This window comes from Agelaius phoeniceus, chromosome 26, assembly GCF_051311805.1.
Source record: "Agelaius phoeniceus isolate bAgePho1 chromosome 26, bAgePho1.hap1, whole genome shotgun sequence".
Taxonomy (NCBI): domain Eukaryota; kingdom Metazoa; phylum Chordata; class Aves; order Passeriformes; family Icteridae; genus Agelaius; species Agelaius phoeniceus.
In genome coordinates this window covers 1788120-1806475 of record NC_135290.1, presented here as the reverse complement: position 1 = coordinate 1806475, position 18356 = coordinate 1788120, and the positions used below count along the sequence as shown (strand labels likewise).

Genomic DNA, 18356 nt, shown 5'->3' with positions numbered 1-18356 from the left:
ACATATATTGCCCTTTCATGGCACCTTGGATCAAAGGTTTTAAAAATTATTATTATTTCCAAATATATGCGAGGAAAGGAATTTTAAATTTTATTTAATACCCTTTTCACAAGAATTTGTTTGCATTCTGTATGTGGGGCAGTGGTTCAGGGGGTGGGTGCTGCTGAGACTGAGCTGTAAGGAATGTAGTTGTGGATTTCTGATGAAAACTGCCTGGTGTCACAGATGCATTTATCTTATCTGCAGGGCAGGCAGGCTTGAGACTGGATTGGAATGCAAATCAGCATTATTTTTCTACACACCCTCGTAGTAAAGGTTACAGGTCACCTTTTGCTCTAAGCAGCATCTTCTCAGTGGATGTTTAGTGGATTTTCACATTTATTTTTTAGCTGAGTATTGGAAGCTGGTAAATCTTCATTACTTTTTTTTTCCCCCCAAGTTCTTCTGAATTTCCCATGTTGTTTATGTGTATTTGTAATAAGGTCTTTGAGACTTGGTGTCTTGTTGACTGCAACCTTTAATAGAGAATTTTATATGTTTTCCCTTTTTTTAACAATTTGATATAGTCCTTAAAATTTTTCTATGTGGTTGTATTTATAGCCATCATTTATATTCTTCAGTAGTCTGGAAAAATGTAGCAAGAGTACATTTAGAGAGGACTAAGTAGCATTTTTGAACTGGCAGTGGGGAATGGGGTAAATTACCCTTCAGTATTAGACATTAATCTGTCTAATTGCTGCCTGAGTTTTCTACAGATGTTTTAGAGCAAGCTAATAAAATGTGCCCTGACACAAATGATTTTATACAAACAAATATAATTGAGAGTTAAAGAGAAGGGGTGTAGTTAATAATACTGAAATTCATTCCTTATCTTCCTCTTTTAATTACTGCAGGGGTGTAGTTATTTTAAGTTTGCTTACATAGATTCAACTAAGCATTCCACTTTACTGCCAATGCAGTGTGAGTACTTAAAGCAGGTGGAGTTGGTAGCAAAAACAGCCTGTGAAAAATCCTTTCCTGAGCATGGTGACAGATCTTTTTAATTAACTGTTGCAGCAGTCATATTACAGTAATTTTGCAGCAGTAATAACTTCCTAGAAGGATTTCAAGTTCGGAATCTAATTCTCTACTGTCAAATTACCTAGAACTAACACAGAATCTGTATTATGTGTCACACACTGATACATGATTCAAACTGTGTTGGAAAGGAGGGAGCCTCTTTATTCTGCTGCAAGAATCCTTGTTTTCCTTGATAGAGCAGCACAGGGACTACAACAAAACCACACTGTTTGTGCCTGTGTGTATTAGTGCATTAAAAGCAATTATTACACAAAAAGTCATGAGCAGAGTAACCTTTTAACAGCAGAGACCTTAGCTTGACACTGAAGGAGTAATTTTAGGTTCACTGTTGACTGGGTTGAGATTTTCTTGTTTTAGTTTCTTTTTCTGGTCATTGTTGCTCTGTGAATCTCTCCTGCAGCCCACTGCAGGAGCAGCAGAGGAAATGCACTTCCTATACCCGGAAAACCAGAGGCAAACACTCACTGTGGGCTCTGCACAATGAGCTTGCTGGGAGAAGGATGATTTTTGGGTTTTTTCTGCAGGTTTCATTTACTGTAATCCTAATTTACTGTAATCCTAATTTACTGTAATGCTAATTGCCTTTAGGGCTTTATAGAGCAGAGAAATGATTTCTTAGTCATCAGCTTTCCCATGTTTTCCCTTAGTATTTTAATAGTTTCACTTTAAAGGCATTTTTGAGATCTGTATCAGTTATGGAGGGATGTCGTAGTGGCTCAGTGGTTTGGTTAATAGAAACAAACTTGTGAATAAAGTAAAGAGATTTTCATAAGAGTCGCTTTCATTCTGTTTCAGTTGTTTTGTGGAAGATATTTTAGAGCTGAGGAAGACTTGAAACAGGACATGGCTTAGGTAGCAAAGGAATGATGGAGCACAGAGGAGCTGGGTGATGCATTTTAAAACCAGTTGTTGGGCAAGAGTGAATGAGGCACGGATTTCAAGTGGAATATTACATGTACATGGTATGGACCATGCTTGTCTCTCTGCATGATGCCCTTTAAATCCCTGCTGGAAGTGAGGTCCTGCTGCTTTTCATGTGTTTTTTAGTATCTGTGTTCACCTTCTTGCCTTGCTCAGTTCTTGGGAGGTGTTGCTGAGCTGGGGAGTTGCTTCCATCACGTATTGAGGAGGGATTTATTCATGGGTCTTGTGATCTCTAAAGGTTAACAAGTTAAATGACTGCATCACACAGATGGGCAGTGGGGATTGTGAATATTGCTTTAATACAAGAGCCCAAAAGCTGAGAGCAGAGATTTTCCTCCTTTGCTTTCCTTGTGTGTGTTTATAGAGCATAAAAGCTCTGGTAGCTGTGGAAATATGCCTTTTTTTAGATTTGTGTTAAGACTATCCTGAAGTGGTTTCTGCCGTATCATTTGCATTATTTGGCTTTAAAAGCAATGAACTTTGGAAAACATGCTACCCATACTTAATTTAGATGTAAGATAATCCGATCTAGCTACAAGATTCTGAACATTTCACTCTTTTTCATGTTTCTGACTCATTCTTGCTAAAGAAAGAAGCCTTTTTGATATGGGTGGTGATGCAGCCAGGCATTGCTGGATTTGCTGTAACGTATCTTGATGTCAGAAATGTTTTTCTGCAGAACTTGCCTGAGGAAATTTCAGACCATTGTTTCTTAATAGACATTGTTTCAGAGTATAATAAAGGTGAATCAGGGATTTTGGCTATGTTAGCTACAGCAAAGGAGACAATGGGCTGCTGTTTAAGGCTGGGACCAATGAATTGGGAATGTAACCAAAGGGGTTACTTCAGCCAGTGTGTTTAAACTATGAGTTATAAATGAAGCCATTGTGTGAGTACATTTGAAATTACAGCACATAGCAGGCTTCAAAAGAATTCAGTGTTGTATACACGAACTCCACTCCACACTGTCCTCCTCAGCTAACAACACAATCAGGAGTTTATGGTTTCATCCCACAACCAGCAGCAAAAATGGAGATATACAGAGTTACAGTTCTGGCAAAAACAACTGTGGTTCCTCAGTCTGATGCAAGTGAGAACTGAAAGCCCAGTGAGATTTTTTTTTTAACAGGAGAAATCAGCTAACCATAAAGCAAGCTGTTAGGGGTCCAGAAAGGGAAATCAAAGAACCAAGTCCACAAAGCCTCGAGGAGATAAACAGTAGCAGGCAGAAAACATTCAGAGTGAGAGAGCCAGAGTAAGCTGAGCACTTCCCAAATCCAAGGCTGAGTTACTTTCAATGTGACTCCTGAAAACTACATTACCATGGCTTGGGAAGTCGGCTCTGAATGCCAAGCACCCTTTTAACTTATCCCAGTTGTAAACCAAAACATTATACAGGCCTCAGGATCCTTGCCTGTGGCTCAGGAGTGCCTCAGTCACTTCAGCTGGCATGGGAAAAAGCAGAGGTGCAGTTGGCATTGCTGGTACAGGAGCATTGCAAAAAGCAGAGGTGCAGTTGGCATTGCTGGTGCAGTTGGCATTGCTGGTACAGGAGCACTGGAAAAAGCAGAGGTGCAGTTGGCATTGCTGGTGCAGTTGGCATTGCTGGTGCAGTTGGCATTGCTGGCACAGGAGCATTGCAAAAAGCAGAGGTGCAGTTGGCATTGCTGGCACAGGAGCACTGCAGAAAGCAGAGGTGCAGTTGGCATTGCTGGTGCAGTTGGCATTGCTGGCACAGGAGCACTGCAGAAAGCAGAGGTGCAGTTGGCATTGCTGGTGCAGTTGGCATTGCTGGAACAGGAGCATTGCAAAAAGCAGAGGTGCAGTTGGCATTGCTGGTACAGGAGCACTGCAAAAAGCAGAGGTGCAGTTGGCATTGCTGGTGCAGTTGGCATTGCTGGTACAGGAGCACTGCAAAAAGCAGAGGTGCAGTTGGCCCTGCCCTACCCCTCCTGCCTGCTTTCCTGCACTGTCCTTTCCCTGGTTTCACAGTGAAACCTGGTGGTGCTGCAGTTCCAGTGCTTTCCTGAGTCTCCCCAGCACCAGAATGCTCGGGGACACTGTTCCCTTTCATTCTGGGAAAGGAAATGCTCTGTGCATGACTCGTGGATGTAGACAAGGAGTGTCAGAAAGTGTGTGTCAGAGTCAGTGATAACACAGCTGAGTTGGTTTGGGGTTTTAGACAAAGCCTCTACACTGCCCCCCCCCATTTTTAGCTTCAATAAAACTTTGGCAGTGATAGGTGAGATTATTCCATAAAGTTGCATAACTACAAAAACAAACTGATTTTTAACATCAGTATCTATATTCTGTCCTATGGAGGAAATCTAATAGAGATGGAAGGAGGGGGATGTATTTTCCTCCACATTTGGAATGCAAGTGTAGGCATGTATAATCATCAATAACTTATGGCATCATTCACTGAGGCAAATCCCAAATCCTATCCATTCCTTGGCATTGAAGAGCATGCACAACCAGGGGCAGCAAGAAGAAACAACAAAAAGAACTGGCTTGCTTTCCTTCTGGAGCCTACAGTATTGGAATACTTGAAATGAAAACCAGTCAAGAAATAATCAACACTCAGTCACACTTGTTCTCTCTCTAAAGCCATTGAGCAGATTTGCTGGTAAGAGTAGCATGACCCAAGATTTACACTTACTTATTGCTCCTTTCTGCTGTGGCACCACCACCAACTCCTACTTTGCTCCAACAGTCTCTGTCTGTCAGCTATTAAACATAGGATGGTAATTAGGGTGTGAAAATATGAGAGAGGTGAGGGCTGGGGACTACCAGGTACCATAAAACAGTGACAGCTCCTGCCCCCAGATTGCTGGGGAAAAGGTGGTAAATAGGTAAGTTTGTAAATTTTGGTAGAAGTGATTAAGATGCTGAAAAATGCAATCCTTCATGAATAGGTTGGAACTATTTATGAGAAGAAAAAAAACGGGAGCTCCTTTTAATTGCAATATAAAAGCAGGAGCCTGAATTGTGAAGAGCAGAATGTGGATGTCATCTAGATTTAACACACAGGGTGGGGTTTTTTTTTAAGGCATACGTGATAAGCAGAAAAATCTTAATTCAAATCATGGTCACTTTTCTGATTTTTTTTTTTTCATTATTCCATTGAGGTCTGGATGCTTTCCCATAATTATTTAGAGTGATGATCATGAAGAAACTGTTGCCAGCTTAAAATATGGTAGAGTGGATGCTTGTTTAATACTTTTGAAAATCAGCCAAGAGGTATCTAATTCTGGACTGGAGTGTTATGTTGTATGGTTTTATTTGTGGAATTCTTGATTTATCAATGGTCTACTTTCCTGTGTAATGAACTGTGTAAGTGCAGTCATTATGTATGGCAACATATGATTCAAATCTTACTTTTAATTAGAGAATATGAGGTTAAGAAGACAAACTCTTTGCCAAGATGGAAACATGAGACTTTTTTTCCAGATTAGTCCCCAGTAAAATTAGGTCAGTCGTAGTTACATGACAATAATTTAAAGAATGCTGTCATTTTCCTGATCTTTGATTTGTTACATGACAGACATCATTAAAACACACATTTGGCTTAGAAATTAATTTATGCAAGTTAGAACTGAAATCAAGATTATTTTTAGTCAGTATGTATTTTGTTTCCAACATGTATATATGTGCAAAGAATTTAAACTGTGATTTGATTTGATTTTAGAATACCATCCAGGCTTGCTCAATTTATACCAGCTGGTGCATCTGACAGCCAAAACTAGAAAAATAACTGCATTGAAAGATGGAAATCCCTATTCATGAGAGCATTTTGGAGCCTTTGCTTTCCAGCAGGACTGGTTGAGCAGCATGTTCTGATCGTTGGGGTAGTTTTGGTTTTCAAAGACAGATGGCCATTGTGCTTAATGTCTGTGTATTAATGTTCTGTTGATAAAAGTATGAGTAAGTTGCTAATTTCTCTGGGAAAATATAATTAAACTGTTGAGATCAGGATACATGTTGACCTTTGCTATGTTTGGTCCAGAGGCTTCAGATTCAATTAGCTTTTCAAAATTGCTGTGAATTTTTACCTGCTCGCTTGGATTGAGGGGGAAAAGGTTCGTTTGTTTATACTCTAGGATGAAGAGAAACCTAGTCTTAGTTCAGCCTTTTATTTGGATGTTTCTCAGCACTAATGTTCAATATTTTCAAATATAGGATGAGTGGCATTCAGCTCAAGCTATCTCAAGACATTTCTCAAACTTGTTGCTGTGAAATCAAACATTCTGGTGTGATTTCAGACTATGTAGTCAAGTTTCCATGGAGGCAGCTTTTCTGGTTTCTGCCTCGAATCTTAAAGCTTTAATTTTTTAAATTTTTTTTTTCCTTCATGGATTTTAGCCTGACAGGAAAATATTGCAGCTACAATGTGTGCTAGTTGGTGATCTGTGTGTTTAATCAAGAGGGAATGGTTCTAAAAGTGATTCTCTACCACCAAAGCTGTTGGTGTATTAGTCTCTAAATGTATTTGTTGTGATACAACACGTCAGAACTCATAACTTTCTTACAGTTCAATAGCAGAATCTGCAAATATAATTAGAGGGTTAAAGGCATTTAAAGAATTAAAGCACTTTAATGACATTCAGGTTATTATTGACAACCCACTAATATCTGCTGCATTCACATCAAGATTTCTAATGTAATCCTGGGAGCAGATAAAAGCTCTGCTGTTTAAGAGCTCAATGCAAGGCAGATTCATTGGATCTGCTCATGGAATGCAGCTGGGAAGTTCCTGATGGGTTGTGAGTGCTTGTCTGCAGCTCACCCAGCACAGGCCATTCCTGCTCTTTGTTTGTTTTACAGGCTATCACATTTAGAGCTGTATTAAGAAGATAGATGGCAGCACACTGAAACATTTATAAGGATTTATTTTTAGTTATTCCATGAATGTTTTCAGTTTTCCAAAAATCGTAACACGTTGCTGCTTTTGAAAAAAATTACTCACCTGAGGTGTTTGCAGGTACCTGGATTTGCACTGTTTAAAAGAATTGTGGAGCAGGCCATATATTTATTTTAAGATCTCTTTTTTCTTTTGTCTAGTTAGGATCTAAGGAATAGAGGGTTTTTTTTAGAATCCCAGAATCTCAGAATGGTTTGGGGTGAAATGGACCATGAAGTTCATCCAGTTCCACACCGTACCATGGGCAGGGACAGCTTTTACCAGACCTGGTTGCTCTGAGCCCTGTCCAGCCTGGCCTTGGACATTTCCAGGGATGGGGATGCTCTGGGCACCCTGTGCCAGGGCCTCACCACCCTCACAGGAGACAATTTCTGCCCAGTATTTGATTGAGCCCTGCCCTCCTTCAGCTGGAGGCCATTCTCCCCTTGTTCTGTCACTCCATGCCCTTACTAAACCCCTTAAAAACCCCCTCTAGGGACTTAAATCATGTCAAGTGATATCTAATAAAAGTCTTGCTTGATCTGAGCTTGTTTGGGTTTAGGTTCCATGCTGGTCTTGTGCTCTGTGTGATTGGACACTGAAAAATTTGTAGCTAATGCTTGGGCATTCAGGAGATGTGGGGCACAGGCAGTTTGTACGAGGCAGGAGGGGAATGGGAAGAAGGGGCATCCCCTGGCAGAGCAGCAGAATGGAACAGAGCCCAGGGCTCTGTGGGGGCTGTGGGATGTTCCTCCCATCACAGGGATCCCCCTTGGTGCTGCAGGAGGAGCTGCCTTTGGAGGTGTTCCCTTGCTTGACTGAAGGAAACCTCCCTGCTCCCTGTGCTGCTTACAAGCTCTTTATTTCTTTTCCCAGAGAAATGAAAAATTGAAAGCAGGGAGGTAATTGGCAGCCTGAGAAATAGAATAGGGTTTTAGATTAATTTATAGGATGTTTTAGTTTTACATACAAAACTATTAATCTAAGACCATAGGAGAAGTTGCTGTAACAGTTCTGGGAGCACCAGAATCCCAAGTAAATGAATCCCAAGTAAAGCTGTCAATGACTTCTCAGTATCCCCTTGCAGGAGAACAAAACACCTGACTGGTGCAGCTGAACACTTTACTTTGCTTTAAACTTGCAAATACAAGGTGGCCTCAATTTACTTCGATTCTTTTTGTTTGTTTGTTTGTTGGGATGACAAATGAAATGTGTCTCTATTTCCTTCCACTTGCTGGTTCTCAAATGAGATTTCTAAAACAATAGATTGGTGAACGCTGTAATACAATATCGTCAGCACAAATAAAACACAGGCTGGGAGTAAAATAGCTGCTGTCATCTTCTTCACTAAGTGGCAAGACAGATTTCTTGTGGCTTTTCCTTGATGAACTTCATGTTCTAAGTACGTGATGACAGAGCAAAGGGCCAAGTACTGAACCCTTGATTTCGTGCTGGATCCCTCTTGGGAATTATGTTTATTTAAGGATTGAGTTTAAAAAAAAAACCACAGTGGGGAGGTTGTAGGCTTTTAGCAGGAGAACTTGGTAGGATGAAGGGAAATAGACTGTTAAATCATGTACTATATGATGTGTGTCAAAGGGCAGTAAATCTGCTTTTTTTCTCTTCCCATTTGAAAAGTGCTGAGAAGGAAGAGGCAGGTGACCAAAGTTAGCATTGGTTAACAGCAATTTAAAAGCAGGAGCATTCACTTTCTAAGTGTAAGGATGAAGAGTGGGGTCTGCCTGATGCTTAAATAGTAATCCTCTGGAAAAGTTGTGGATTTATTCCTGGGATGGGATTATTGTAGCTCTGTGTGTGCATCTGGACAGTATTGGGCCCAGAGGTGCTGAGAAGATGCTCCTGAATTCTGTTGCATTTCTTTGTCTTTCAGGACTTGCAGTGAATGGAGGAGGACGCTTCTGGCTAAAGATTTAACTTGGCTAAAGATATCAAGGTAGGAAAACTTTTTCTTCCTACAATCCCACGTGTTCTTTGCAGGCACAATTTAATTGTTTAGAGTCGCAGTTGTCTTCTGTTTTTTCTTTGTTAATGTGTGATCACCTGAAAGTGGAACAAGGGCACTGTCTTTCTGTAACAGTTTTACCAATTCTTAACCTGATTGTATTAGACAAAAAGATGGAATATTCACAAATTAGGTTTGATTAGATTGTGAAATTGTTCCCTGTGAGGGAAATGAGGTGTCCAGAGAAGCTGGGGCTGCCCCTGGATCCCTGGCAGTGCCCAAGGCCAGGCTGGACGGGGCTTGGAGCAGCCTGGGACAGTGGAAGGTGTCCCTGCCCATGGCAGGGGTGAGACTGGGTGATCTTTAAAGTCCATTCCAGCTTTGGCCATTCTATGATTCCAGCTTGTAGGAAGTGCCCTAAAATTTGTTTCAAGGCAGTTTAGCAAGACTCAGCTTGTGCAGAACTGTGCCACATTTTAATTCAAAATTAAATTGATGGAGGCAGTTACTAGTAGTATTTCAAACCAAAGCAATAATTTTTACTGTTATGAGCAACAAAGAAGACACTAAAAGCACCACAGGTGAATTGCTGAAAGTGAGGTGATGGCATTTCTAGCTTTTGTTTGGTTGTCATTTTTCTCTAAGGCTGGATAATTATGACGTTGTATATGGAGAATGGAAGTGTCCTTTGGGAGTTCAGTCTGTTATCATTAATCTAGAATTAGAAACCAGGTTATGCAAAATGACAAAGCCTGGTTCAAAATTAAATTTCCTGAATTTCAAGGTCATCCCATTTTCATGTTGAGGTGAGAACTGACTTTTGGCTTTCTCCTAGTGAGTGATTGCATTATTTTCTGCAATGTTTCTGATCTTGCTTTAAATAGGTCTCAAATGTCAACACTTAAGTATTGCTGCAGAAATCTTTTTCCCAGAAAAGCAAATTCAAATGTTGACCAAAAACTTATGGTTACCAAGTCTATTAGTTGGTATTCTGTGGCAGGGTTATCTCAGGAGGACTGTTATTGTTTGAGAGTAGTGAGTTTCTCTGCACTCAGAGTGAGTCATCAGCTGTCTGTCAGTGCCGTCTTTCTCTGAGAGCAGCCGTGCTTTTGTTCTCCTCTGTCCTTACTCGAAGTATGAGTGTGCTCCAGACAAAAAGGAAAACAATCTCATGTGAGCAGAGCAGGGGAAGCTGGAGCCTGCACGGAGCACGTGTGTGCTGAGGGGCTGAGCACGGCATCCTCCTGGTGCAGCAGCTCCAGCCACAAACAGCTTCAGCCTCTGGAAGTGCTGTGTTCCAAAATGAGCTGGGCCTCCCCTAAATTGTGTGGGTTTCCATAATAATACAGTGCTTGTCTCCTTCCTCCCAGGCTGTAGCTGTGTAAAAATTACCTCTGAACATAAATGCCGCAGACTTTGAGTGAACATAATCGCTACAGACTCATCAAGAAATTTGTATGGCCACACTCACCTTAGGGCTGTTGTTGGGAACTTGGCAAACATGGGAATATTACTTTGTTACGCTCTCAGAATTGCTTTTTAACTGGAGCATTAACAGCTGCTTCTTTTGGTAAAATAAAAGCAGGGATTGAGGCCAACCTCCCGCTTCCTTGGAAACATTACTTGACCTCCTGCACGCGTTTTTGCAGTGGGAATGCTGTGAGGTGTTTCATGGGTGTATCTTTATGTATTTCTGTCCAAGACAGTGGGGTCATGTCAGGAGGACAGCAGAGACCACAAGTGCAGGGGCTCTGGGATTATGGGAGGAAAGATCCTGTCCAGAGATCTCTGAGTATTTTGTTCAAGGGTGGATAAGCAGATTGGCCTTCATGTCAGGCCCCCCAAGACAGTTATTGGTGTTCAGGCTTTTGTGGGGAAACATCAAACAATTAATTTTGTTGTTCTGAAGCCTATTAGAGAACTCTGTTTAATGAACTCTTAATTTCTTAAAGACCTCTAATTGGTAGGGTTTAGTGTATTCAATGCTTTTGCTGTTTTTGTATTTCCAAATAATCCTAGAAGTTCTTGGCAAGCTTGCTAGGTCACAACAGTGCTGTTTTCATTCCTAAAGTTCCTGGAAATATTTAATCTCTAAACTTAATCTCTGAATTCTCTGCTCCTGTGTGTTTAAATGTGCATGGACCAAGCTTATAAATATATATTTCCTTAGACTTCAGTGTTGCTGTAATCAGTTATTCCCACCCTGTGGTGAGGCAGAGTTTAATGGATTTGATGGTCATGGAGTTCATGGAGCTCCTGGCACTTGTCAAGAAATTGGTCTTATTGGAAAAAACACAGAATTCTAATCTTAAGATATACATTTAATAGCTTCTCATGCTGACATGCACAAAATTTGCCAGCAATGTTTGTACGACTCACTGGACATCAAACACTCTTTTGAACAAGAGCTTAGCTTTGCTAATCAGCTTTATATAAAATACAATTTTATTTTTAGTGGGGTGATCAGAGAGGAGGAGAATACAGGGATCTGGTTGTTCTACTGGTGGTATATAGGCAAAAAAATTTGCTTTGATTTTGTAATTCTGTGTCTGACGGACAATATCTCTATAAAAAGAAGCAAAAGTTACTTCTGTGGGCTGTAATAATGTGTAGCCACCAAAAGCATGAGGTGGTTTTTGCAGCCTGTCTACAAACTCTGTCTTAAGATTAAGAAAACACTGAAATAGGCCTTAGTCATCCTGAAGGATTTAATGAGATGTTGCTGACTTGTTCAAGCTTAGCATTTTGTGTAAGTTTGCAGCTTGCAGAGCTCAGTCTGCCTCTACCCCCTCCACTTTGTGGTTTTTTCCTCATCCTATTTGTACTACTGCCTTCTCATGCTCCAGAAAGTTATTATTGTTTGTGTATTTCATTGAAATTCAGATTTGTTAGAGGATCAAGCAACATGTGTCAGAGTGTCTGGACATAAACCAGGAGATTCTAGAGCTGTTTTTTCTAAAAATGCTGCATAGAGATTATATCAGTTTTGTTCATCTGCTGATACTGTTTGGAGACTTGTGCTCATACAATGTCTTCATTTTGTTTGGTAAACTTACAAATGACAAGATCAAGGACAAATCAAGTGCAGTAGCTCTTGGTGGCCCAGATTGTTGCCAGGGGCAGGATCCCCATCACATTCCTGCAGCTTTTGCTTCTGCTGGTCCTGGAGAAAGGCATGAACCTGGGCTGTGGGGTGCATTAAGGAGTTCACAGGTCAGGATGGAAAGTTCTCTGAGCCAGCTCTTCCTAACACTGTAATTCTGTTTGCTGTTTAATGCTTCTAATTCCATGAACTAACACAGCCAACAGGATTTTTAATTTAGAGTGCTTATTCTTAAATATTACTTCTGGCTTAGCGGTGTTGGCTGAACAGAGGAAGAGCTGTGACCATGTTTGCCTAAAGCCACAAAGGGACACAGCTGTGCATGAAAATGAAAACCAGCAGCTGATTTGAGTCACCTGCTCCTCTGTGTTGTGAACACCTTAACTAATCAGGATGTAAGCCTAATGAGTGCTTACACTTGGAATCCATCAGTGTAAGTGATGAGGAGCCACGTCAGGAATTGCAGCTGAAGCAGAGTCACAGAATCACTGAGTGCTTTGGGTTGAAGGGACCTTAAAGACCACCTAGTTCCAACTCCTGATGTGGGCAGAGTCATCTCCCTGTAGTCCAGCAGTCCCCTGAGAATATGGAATTAGTCCTTGGGATGTCCCTAGGCTGGTAACCCAGGGTCTTTATGCAGGACATCAGTTCTCCCTCCACTCTGGGCTTCTTAGGAGCAAATTCATGGAGGCTCTTTCTGTGCCCTGTACAGAGCCTTAATTCAGCCCTAGTAGCAGCACTGCACCTCCTGGCCCTGTTTGCAAGATACAGGTAAATATAATTATTAGCAAACTATATGTGCTTCTTTGACAGAATTTGGTTGAATTCAGCTGTAGCTCAGCACTGGTGGCATAGCTCTGCTCAGTTCTCCCTGCACTGCAAACCAGTATGGGGAAAGTCCTAAACAATTGTCTGTGTGCCCAGATGGAATTTTTTTTGATAGTCATGGAACAGTGGGATGCTCTGAAGGGGACCTAAGCCTCATTTAGGAGCCTTGGGAACGAGCCTGAACCCCAGCTCCTTGTGTTTTGAGGGTGCAAGGGATGCTCAAGTTATTCATAAATGCAAAGGAAATACTGATTACATGTTAAATACTCATCCATGCAGGCACACAGACTCCCAGATCTGTTTGTGGGATTGGAAATGTGAGCTTCTGTCAGGAAAGCTGCAGTTGCTGCCATCCCTGTTTGCCTACTGGGGCTTGGGATGTGCATGCTCTGAGCTGCTGCCCTGGAATGCTGGTGTCTCTCAGTAACACCATATTAAAGGGACTTTCAGTGGCTTTAAATATACATTAAAAGCTCTTTGAATTGGGCATTATTGTATTATTAGACTTGAAAGTATCAGACAAATGGGAAGAAATGCAAGATGGCATTTACTGAGCATCCTCCAAGAGGAGCCAAATATTGTTACAGGGGAAAAAAAAAAATCCTTATTTTTAAAAGATGAATGTGTTATCTTGTAAGTATGGAATATCATGTGTACAATAGAAAGAAAATTGTGGTTTATTGTTTGTACTGATCAAAGATTCTCCACAATTCTTTTGGTCTGGTTTGAACTGCTTTTGTTGTAGGTGTTTTCATGCTTTACATGCTTTAATAAGTGGCTGTTCCCCAGCACAGGCTGTCAGTGTGCCTGGTGATCCCAGACACTCTTTCATCTTCAGCAATACTCAAACAACCTTTTTTTTTTTTTTTTTTTTTTTTTTCTCCTGAGACATATACAGCAAGGAAAATACAGGGATAAAGTTTCTGTTTGATTTTTTGCATCAGTTACTCTGGGTTTGAGTGACTTGTCTCCTCATGACAAGTTATTCAACTCACAAGAGAAATTTGACAGTCAACCAGCCCAGGAGCTGCAGAGCATCTGGAGTTGTGGCTGGTGTCAGCAGGATTGATTTTCTGGGCAACAGGAAGGGCAGCAGCTCCTTCTGATGGGTTTGGCTTTAATAGTGATGGGAAATGGAGGCAATTTGCTAAATGCTGTGTTTTTCCCACTTCTCTGTGATGATAAAATTATTTGGCAGAATTGGTTATGGCTATTCCAGCGGCACTGGAATTGTGTTGTCCTGGAAATAAGGCCTAGGTAACTGAAGGCAAACTGAATGGTAGGCTTTATGTGGATTGTTGTTGTTAGGAATTTTATTGGCAAAACAGTTTTTCATCATTTTACCTTGGTTTTAGCTCTTCTTTAATAATGACACTGCACTCTGTAAAAATGTAGTTGTGCGTTTTAATTTTCCAATTTTAATTTTTCGTCGTTCTACCTCCTCTCCATCCATAACGGCTTCCAGCGGTTCCAGGTGGCAGTGCTGATTTTGTGTGTCTGTTGTTCTGCTTCCCACAGCGTTTGCAATAAGCCAAGTGGAGCAGGATCTCGCCATGTTTCGAAACAGTCTCAAGATGCTTCTTACGGGAGGGAAGTCAAACCGCAAGAACAGGTCCAGCGGTAAGTAAGCGTCACCTGCTCGTGCCTGTGGGATCCTGGCGCTCCTGAAGCCACCCCTTTCACGTGTGTTTTGGTCCTAGCAGGGCTCTCCTCCTCCTTAACCAACAGATGTACTCAGCTGACCATCTTGTAGACTCCCAGACATCATTATACTTCATTTTAATATTGTGCTGTGCTTTTAATTTGAAATGATGTTTATTTTTAAATGGATGTCAACCATCATCTGGTTTTCTTGGGGTGATAAGATGCAGGGGAATCCAAGTAAGAGTTCTGCATAATCTTGTAGTAAACAAGCATCAAGGTTCACGTTTCATTTATGGAAAGTAAGAAATTTTTTTTCTTCTGAAATGTCTGTGATAACTTGTGGCAGTGAAACCTGCTTAATTACAGGCAAAACTTGTGACAGCAGCAGCAATTTCTTTTAAGCTTTTATTTTTAAAACAGGAGGGAGAGAGAGGAATGGGAATAGTTGAAATTCAAGGAGAAATTGCCCAAATTTAGTCATCATTTATGTCAATTTCGTTTTTCCACCATCTCAGGAAAGGAGTTTACAGTTAGTATTGGTTCACGTGACTTGGCCTGTTTCATCCATGACAGAGATTGAGGGAGATTGTAACTGCAAAACAAAACATTACAAAATATTGATAGGCTTTAAAAACATTTTTATTTAACTTTTGTAGTTTTTTCCAAAAATGGAGTGTTGGCAGGAGAAGAGCTTTTAATGAGATCTTTCATTTTGAATTTTAAAGCCATCTGGCAGCACGTTTTAAATATTTTGGGTGTTTATTTGTGCTCGTGCATCTGTGTTAATTTGGATATTTATGTTACGGATGTTCCTTGAGAAATCAGAGGTGAGGATGAGGAGACACTGGTAAAAGCAGTGGGAAAATGGGCTGTTCTCCTTGGTTTAAGCAAGTTGTTCTGTGTTTCTCACACTGCCAGAATTTGGCCATTGTTAATCCCATCTGTTAACACCTTCCTGGCCGTGTTGTATTTGGGGAAGGAGAGTTGTGGGGCAGCACTGACCCCTTGGACATCAGTGGTCCCTTATTCCAGTGTCTGGTGACAGTTGTGGGGTGTTGGTTGGTCCTGGGCAGTTCAAACCTGCACCATGGTGTGGTTTTGGATCTCAAAGCAGGTAAAAATCTGTTTTGCAAAGGCCCCATAATAATTCAGGCCTGAAGTCTTGGCTGTTCATTGCTTTGTGGAGGAGATTTCCTTCCCATAGGAGCTCCTCAGTCTCTTGTAGCAGGAGTGGTTGGTGTGAGGGAGTTTCCTGCATGCAAAGTCAGGTTTGTGGAAGGGATGTGAGCAGATGGCTCCATCCTCTTGTGATTTGTGTCACGTTTGCTGTTTGAAAGTGCAAGTCCTTTGATGATCCCTTTAGGAAACTGTACGTAGACAAATCACCTTAACTTGTGATTTCTGTACAAAGCCCTCTCTTTGTCAGATGTGCTGCTAACAGGCCCTGGTATTCCTTTTGGCTTATCTCCCAGAAGCAATATTAAGGATTTTGTATATGCCAAGCTCTGCAAATACGTGTTTCTTATTTTGTGAATGAAAAACGTCAGTTCTGAAGTACTGAGATTTTTGACAGTCTGCTTTTGGGCAAAGCAGAAGAGGAGATGGGTTTTCTTATTCATATATTGAAAAATAACATGACAGAATTGAATTGATGAGGTTCTCTCTAATGCCTGGTGACTGGAGTGTATGTTAAATTTACTGCAATTCTACCCTTGAAATAAGTTGCTTTATTGAGAAGTTCTGTTTGGCATTCTTCAGGGCAAGAGAGGGAATGGGAAAATGAGATGATCAGGTCTGTTTATGTTGTTTGTGACTAAGTGGCAAACATCCCTGCACTGCATAATAATTTTTCAGATAGTTGTTAATCTTCTAAACTCTTACATGACATTAGATGAATCCATTGCTGCCTAGATCTTTTTTTTTAGAGAAATATATTTAAGTCTGTATTTTTTTTGCAACACAGTAAGGAAAACAATCAGTAAATCTTCAGTGTACATTTTCTGTGTTGCATGCAGCACTGTAAACCTGAAACTTGCTGTATTTATTTGCTTTGCACTTCTGGCAAATTACAAATTTGGTACTTTTGGCACTCAGTGCTGTCCTTCAGGTCCCCCCAAGAGTGATGTCTTCACTGGTGGGTCTTGTCTTGGCAGTTTTTATAGGAACATAGGTGGGACACTGCAGGTTTTGGATTTTTTCTCATTCAAGTGCTCTAAAAGGATTATGTGTTTATTGAAATGTTAAAATTTTGTTTATCATTAACATGATTTAGAATGCTAATTAGAAGCTGGAAATTAAGCTTCCCTGGTGGTTTTGGTGCTGTGATTTGCCCCATCAGAGCTACACACCCATCTCTGAGAACTGTGAACAAAATCCTAAACTCCATGTTAGGAAAATCATCTGTTAGAGGTTTCAGGTGTGCCATGTACTGAGTCTGGGTCTTGTGGGTTGGTGGCAGCCCACCCAGCTGTCTCTGTGAAATTGTCCTGTGTCCTCATTTCCTACACTCCAGGCGTTTTGCATTCCAGTGTGGGATAAACCTTTGAAGCAGGGTTCAAGGTATTGTGTTCTTTTCTTGGGGAATCCAAAGGAGCACACTGGCCTTTGAAATTCCTGTGCTTTGCAGTAGCACTTGACAAACAGGAGCAGTGGAGTCAAGCTAATGATTCCTAGATGTGATGTGGTTTTGATAATTCTTGCTGATTAAAGGAACACTGGTAATGACAGCAGTAGCCTTCTTAATTTTCCTCCTTTAGAAACTGCTAAGCAACTTCTCTGAGAACTGTGATTAACATTTATTTTACCTCAGCCAGGGTGGGTTTTCCCCTTTGCTGCTTGATGGTGTTGTGATTCAGTAACACACGAAATATTTATAAAAGAAGAATACAATTACATGCATCTGAATAGACAGTTACATACTGTAGTGCTAATTAAAATCAATTAATTTCTACTGCAGCATCAGCCTGTGTAATCTCCTGTGATTAATTCTGGGTGTCTGGATGTCCTTTCAGAGCTTCAGTGCTGGAGTTTCACAGTGAGTGCTCTGGACACACAGTGCTCAGTGCACATGTGTGTGTGCACATATTTAATGTCTTCACTTAAGAAAAATTCTCCCCTGACTCAGGAGTGCTCAGGATGGTTCACAGTAGTGCCTAGAGGACACAATATGCCTGCAACAGTATTTTGATTAGGTTGTTGTTTTTTTTTCCTGATCTAAATGGATATTCCACAAAGCTGCCAGATAGCATCTGTGGTGCTGAAATCTGATCTCAGTGTAGTTGCAGATTACCTTTGTTTTCCCAGTGTAAATTAACTTAGAGATGCTCAGACATACGAGCTTTCTCATTTGTTTGTATCCAGAGCTGTATTATGTAAGATGTGTTTGTTTTAAAGTCTAAAAGGACTGTGTTTCTCTCCTGTGTTTCTCCTTCTGGATGAAGATGCAGCAGGATTGTTGTGGCCAGAGCCCTATGGTCAGGGCCAGCAGTTGTATTAATCTGTAAGAGATATTTGTGGCTTCTTCCCCCCTAATTCAGTTCTTCTGGGGCAGTTCTGTTCTCTGAACCCAGAGACTATGGAGTTCTGTGCTTTTGTTTGTTTTTGTTAAGGACCTGTCTCATTCATCTGCAGTTTTCTTGCTTGTATTAATCATTCCTTGGTCTGGGTGTGGATTGAAGCAGTGCTCATCAAATCAATCCACTTTATTCATTCCAGTGTCCTGTTAGGGAAATGAGTCCATGGAAGGGATTCATCATTCCACCTGTTACAGTTGTCCTTGTCCTTTTTCAAGCAGATGGACTATTTCCCTCTTACATTATCACATTCAATTAATGCTGCTGTAAGAGTTTGGATTCCCTTTAGAACCTGGTAAAATTCAGCTGCAAAACTGCACATTTTGTTTGGGTTTGTATTTC

General features: G+C 40.9%; 1 protein-coding gene across 6 annotated transcripts in view; it reads left to right on the top strand.

Moving 5' to 3' along the window:
* TANC2 (tetratricopeptide repeat, ankyrin repeat and coiled-coil containing 2) overlaps positions 1-18356 on the top strand; it is a 146665-nt gene that overhangs the window by 12817 nt on the left and 115492 nt on the right. For all 6 annotated transcript variants that reach the window (XM_077190752.1, XM_077190750.1, XM_077190751.1 and 3 more), the window contains exons 2-3: positions 8796-8858; positions 14317-14418. In XM_077190752.1, coding sequence (XP_077046867.1) covers positions 14352-14418 — 67 coding nt within the window. In that variant the 5' untranslated portion in view covers positions 8796-8858; positions 14317-14351. The remainder of the gene's footprint in view (positions 1-8795; positions 8859-14316; positions 14419-18356) is intronic.